Source organism: Bactrocera latifrons, unplaced genomic scaffold (assembly GCF_001853355.1).
Source record: "Bactrocera latifrons isolate USDA-ARS-PBARC rearing strain unplaced genomic scaffold, ASM185335v1 scaffold_58, whole genome shotgun sequence".
Lineage (NCBI taxonomy): Eukaryota > Metazoa > Arthropoda > Insecta > Diptera > Tephritidae > Bactrocera > Bactrocera latifrons.
The window spans coordinates 1,034,187-1,040,341 of record NW_017537245.1 but is presented as its reverse complement, the minus strand read 5'-3'; the positions used below and the strand labels follow the sequence as shown (position 1 = coordinate 1,040,341).

The following is a 6,155-nucleotide window of genomic DNA, read 5'->3' as shown; positions in this document are numbered from 1 at the left end:
AATAAAGTAGCTGAAAGACGGATGGTGTCAATGTTGGTGTTGGTGCTGGCGTTGTAGTTTGCAATGAATCATAAATATAAATAAAAACAAAAAAAATAAAAAATAAAAAATAACAAAAAACATGCATTCAAAACAGCCCCTCGCCACCCCATTGCCTCGTCAACTGTCACTGTGTGCAATTATGTTTGTTAAATAAAAATTTTGTGTATTCAATTGTCTGTAGGCTGTGCTATGGTGCGCTCTGCAGGGGCTGCCTATGGCTGCAAGTGCATGTGAGTATCGTTGACCGCTTAATGAGCACYGTTAACGTTTACCATCTACAATTACAAGGCAATACTAACGCTTGTAACTAGCTAAGCTGAACTTACATCTATCTGAAACAAGTTTTAAGTTTTTTGACCTCATATTTTCGACTTTTTTATTATCCACTAAAACTCAGCAGATACTATCAACTTTAGAGATTCGTTAACACAGTTGAGATATTTGGCAATGAAATCCTTGATCTTCTAAAATATCTATGCACTGAGATAGCAATTTAATTTAACATTGGATCTTCTAAAATATCTATGCACTGAGATAGCAATTTAATTTAACATTGGATTAGCTGATACTGAGGAGTTTTAAATTTCATTTGCACAGTATTTCGTGAATATTTTTAAAAAGAACACAAAAATAATTCTTGCAAGATTTTTTTTAGTTTTATTTCAATAATTTGTTAAATCAAATGTTTACTTTCACAATTCAAATTAAAGATATATATGTATACTTGTTTTTTTTTTTTTAATTTGTAGTCGCTTTAACCATGATGATGCCCACCATGATGCCAATCATGATGCCCATCATGGTGCCCATCATAATGATGCCCACCATGATGGCCTCCGTGGCCCCGTGCCAAGCGATCGCCTACATTCTCATGTCCTTGCTGGTCGTTGACATCAGACAAGGTTAACGGTTGAGCGGCTGWCTCTAAAGTGAGCGCAGCATTATCGCCGGCGGGATTACCGCTGCTGCCGACCAGCATCGCCACGAACAACACCAGTACTAAGCAAACGCCGAAGGTACGCATTTTAACTGAATTATTATTATTATTTTTTTTTTCAAGGACGGTTCTGAGTATTTGCTAAGAAAGTTCCTCTAGAACAGCCACTAACGATTTGAATATACCCGGAATAGCGCTTTGCTTTTATATACTAAAATAGCTGTTCATTTATGATTAGAAAATATTTCAATAATCTAAATTATAYAAATATTCAGGGAAATTACTTGGAATGAAATATCGAACGTGATTGTTTTTCTATAAAAATAGAGAAAATATGCAGGTCTAGAAATTCTAGAAATGGAAATTGAACAACCAAAGGTATTCAGTTGCGGCTAGCAGTTTACAGATATGACAGTCAACAGTTGGCAACTCAAACAACGAAACTATTACTTGATTTGGTGACAATTGTCGTTTACTGTCTACACCCCTGCTGGACGGTGTCATCTCCTCACTTGTGACGACTCGGATTTGCACGCTCTCATTTAGTGATGCATTACCGCTATCACCWACCAGGTCAACAACACAATTCATTCGGTTACTGCAACGTATTAAGTTGACTAAGGCTCAGTGTAATCCAAAYTACATGCGGCTTACTCGAACGCCTCAGTACTTTCTAAGAATTGGTCAATGCGAGCACGACGACATATTTCCACGGTTTCCTTCTATGGGACACATTATAATGAACTAACTGAACTGGTTGTTGTTTACTACCCGTTTTAGTAATAATTGTTAATATTAAGTAAAATCGTAACTAGAAAATTATTCGATATTCATGAAGTGCGCAACAATAAAAATTCTTTTAAAAGTGCACAGGGTGCAAACATTTTTTCTCGGTACTTCGATATTGACTGACTTTGACATTAAATTAGGTTTTGAGTTGAAAATTTCAASCAATCTCATCTCATTTTGCAAAAATAAGCCAAAATCGCCATACTTTACATTGAAATTTATTGTTCAATTGTKGATGGCGAGATTGACTTATTTGCAAAMAGAAAATTCATTTGAGTTCCGCGTAGACAAGTTTATATAACTTAWTGGCACGACCGTGGAGACCACGYTACAGACTCACGACGCGATATAATGCGCTAACCAAAAGTCTTCTTCAATAAATTGTGCGTTTCATTGGCTGCACGGCATGTGTGGGGGTTTTCCGGAAAGGAATGAGACTGATTTCCGACTTCCAACGCGACGTTCCAAGCTAACGAACGAGCAAGGTCARTTGTCTCCGAGCACCGAGTGAGTGGTGTAAGCCGAAAATGCAGCGTTCGAGAAGAGTTACGCGATTAAGTTCTCGGTAAATCTGCGACAGAGACGTTTGATATGATCAAACAGACTTACCCATATGTTACCAAATGTTAAATTTGTCAAAATCTGTGGTTCATGACATTGTTATGGAGCTCTTAAACAAGCTCATGGTGTGCGAAAAGATGGTCCCAAAAGTGCTCATTGACGAGCAGTGCACACCGCCTTTCTTGTRAACACCTACCTAAYCAAGGCCGACCTACATCCCAGATGTGGCCCCCGCACTTTTTTGTTTCCTTGCCTGAAAAGACCGATGAATGGCAAGCATTTTGAGACGACAGAGGGGATCCAAGAAGCATGCACCTCGGATCTCAAGGCTATCGCGCAGGATACCTTCCGTCTAGAAGGAGAATATTTTGAAAATTCTTACGATTGGTTCAATAATTGTTGTTTAATTAACTCAGTCCTGTTACTTTCCCGAAAAACCCTTCATGTAGTGTCACTTTGTTGGAACCAAAAACATCCAGAACAACATCCTCCAATGCAGGAACGAAAAAGTCATTAATCATCGCGTTCTAGTGTTCCTCACTAGTAATATTATTATCGGCTTCATTTCTCATCGSCAGTTATAATGCTCTCCATGAATCTTTAATCGGAATTCCCACGAGTGAGCTGTTTACGGTACTCTTTGATAAAAAAAAAATCAGCTTTATCGGGAACAGTCGAGCAATAACGTGTTTCGTGCTCAAAATGCTCACCATCATTCGAACGAGAGCGATGTCGAGCTCTCTTTCCATCTCTCTAACATTTCAAAATGATTCCGCACACGAAATTTGGTTGAAAGTACAAAATTTGAGGCAAATTCTTTGATAGAYACTTTTATCATTGTAAAAATCKCAACGCACTACTGAGGTGTATCGACTTAAAACAAATTAAAACAAACTGCTCTCATATTTGACATAAAATTAAGGAAAGTCTTACCAACTTAGCAAAATAAATTTTTTCGAAATATCACTTTGAGACGATTTTGCTATTCCAAGAGGCGCTTGTAGTTTTTTTAATATAATGAAGTCAAAACAACATGTTGAAAGGGTATACAAATGTATGCTGTGTTAAATTTTCTCAAATCGAACGTAAATATTTTAATATATGGAATGCATACCGGTATATTAAATGACTGACCCTGTACGCTTATAAACTCGATATTATAAAAGGTTATCTACGAATCATTTCAATTGTATTTATTAGTCTAAAAATATTTGTTTACAATTAAACTCTGAATAATAAAAAGTTTTAATGAAATAATTTTCCTTATAAGTAGACAGCAATAGCGCATGTTTAATAACTGATGAGATCTAATTGAACGAGCAAATTTTTGTTTCGCAATTAAATACTTAAATGCGTTCGAATGTCGACCGGATTAACAATTAATGTTGAAGTGCAGCATAAAAAAGCATAGAAATTAAAATTGAATCAAGCGGCGCCAGATACCATAAATAACACTGGCCTACACTCATTTTGGTGCCTAAGATTCTAGACCTGATTTTAGGTATATTTTGTGAGCTAATACAAAAATATCAGTCATATTTTTCAGTTCTCGTTCACGCTTTATCTTGACTGCCAATTTCAATACCAAAGTAAGCAGAATACATGCGAATTACAATGTCATTAATCGGTTTCCGTTGATTTTTCATTATATACTCGCCGCATATACAACCAACTTTGCGGGATCATTACTGCAACTACTCGACTTACTTTYCGTAATAAATTTGTACTATCAATCTCATARAAGTGATAATCAGATTGACAGACTTACAGACAGAATAAAACTGGAAAAAATTAAATGAGACTTGCAGMAATACAGTTAATACTACCTACTTTACCGACTACAGATACGGACAAAGCTGCACCAAACAAACAATTTTTTTTGTAGTCCATTGTAATTATACAAATAAACACAGTTTTGGTTAGAACTTCTTCCAAGCAACTTTCAAGGACCAAAGCCGGCGAAATACTTGCAGGTGTTGGCAAAATTTTGTATTGAAAAATYGGTCGAAGGAATCCAAAATTCATTATTATTCGAAATCGCAAATAGATTCCAATCAAATGTGGTATTTTATTGAGTTATATTGCATGCCAGAGGCTCACTTAGTTTTATTGYCATATTTATTGAATTAAAATCATCCTGAAATGAGATATAAAGGGTTTGCCCGAAATGTAATAGGACATATTTCTTCCACCCCCATTGTACTTCGGAGAATGCGCGCACCAGCTGGATTCGGTAGATGGCGTCCTTAGCTAACGAACGAGCGGCTAGTCAGTTGTCTTGTCAGGCTTACCCAGATATTGCTTTAGCAAGAAGTGGAGTGTTTCGGTGGCACAAAATCTTTTTGGAGGGACCAGAAGAGCACGCTAATGAAGAAAGGTAGAATGAGCAAATCCAAAGTGAAAGCGATGCTCATTGTCTTTTTTTGACATCAAAGGCATAGTCCACCATGCATTTGTTCTTCAAGGACAAGCCGTCAACGTTTTGCGTGGAAGTCCTCAAGATACTCAAACGAATGACCAATTGAGTCCGACAAGACATCGCAGCCGATTGGAAGTTGTACCACGAAAACACCCCACACACGAAATTAAACTTATAATCTCACTTTTGCAAGTCCATATGGTATGCYGCAATGTAATTGCTATCACTGGAAATTTACGAATGCAACGACATCTATTGACAACAGATGATAAGACTTTTTTGRCTCTAAATATAATCCAAAAAGAACATTTCCTTATRGCTTCGATGCAGCCGAAATCTTAATTAAATTTCATTGAAGAATATCAATTAACCAACATTTTTGAATTTCAAGCACTTAAGAATTCGGTTCAAATTGTATTACCGCAATCCATTGTGCCGAAAATTCCCGATATAATTAAAATGAATCAATATACCCACCACGAACTCATATGTGTCATACAAAGTGCCTTCCAATGTTAACAGGACTTTAACAAAAAAAAAAAAAAAAAATCCATCAAAGTTATTTATTTCAAGTTATTTTATTCAAACTAGTCTCCTTCTGCTACAACACAGCTTTTTGCACGGTCGAAAAGCATGTCGAATGAGTGTTTTACCTCATTTGATGTTATGGCCGCTATAGCAGTATACCGGTGGAAATCTTTTGAATGGCCTCTACGGCTGCATAACGCTTTTCTTTTATGGGCAAATACATTCTTCCGAAAAGGAAGAAGTCGCACGGGGCCAAATCAGGTGAATAACGGGAGTGGTTAATGGTTAAAATGTGATTTTTGGCTAAATAATCGCCATTCGAATGTTGCATTCTGAGCAATTTTTGGTCGTCAGTCAATTTGTGTGGAACACACACATTTCGTAAGTCCAACTGTTCTTTTAAAATGCGATAAATCGATGTTTTGGATGTTTTTCCATTTCCATAAATTYCGATGATGATTTCGGCTGATTTTTAATGAATTCACGCACAGGTTTGATGGAATTTCCGGTCATCACGGATTTTGATTGGCCCACATGTTGATCGTCATTTTTGTCCTCACGGCCACTCTGAAAAAGTTTAAACCACTTGTTCCGGGATAGACAATCATAGCCATAAACTTATTTCATCAATTGAAACGTTTTGGTAAAAGGTTTACCACTTTTAAGACAAAATTTAATGTTGGCTCTTTGTTCGAAGTTCATTTTCGCACCGATAACTCCAGCTACTGACACTTTAAACGCAATAACTCCACATCCAATCAATGAAACGTCATGAAATTATCACTGGACAATCGGTAAAGACAGCAGATTTACAATCGACGTATAAATGGTGCCGCCAGGGGGCACTAGATCCAAAAAGTCATTTTTATTGCTGATACA

The 6,155-nt window shown here is 36.8% G+C and overlaps 1 protein-coding gene across 1 annotated transcript; it reads right to left on the bottom strand.

Moving 5' to 3' along the window:
- Positions 1–676: 676 nt before the first annotated feature.
- Positions 677–1,153, bottom strand: LOC108974689 (uncharacterized histidine-rich protein DDB_G0274557-like). Its single transcript, XM_018942675.1, has one exon. It carries the CDS (start codon positions 1,064–1,066, stop codon positions 797–799), a length of 270 nt encoding a protein of 89 aa, XP_018798220.1. The 5' UTR covers positions 1,067–1,153; the 3' UTR covers positions 677–796.
- Between the last annotated feature and the right edge of the window lie 5,002 nt (positions 1,154–6,155).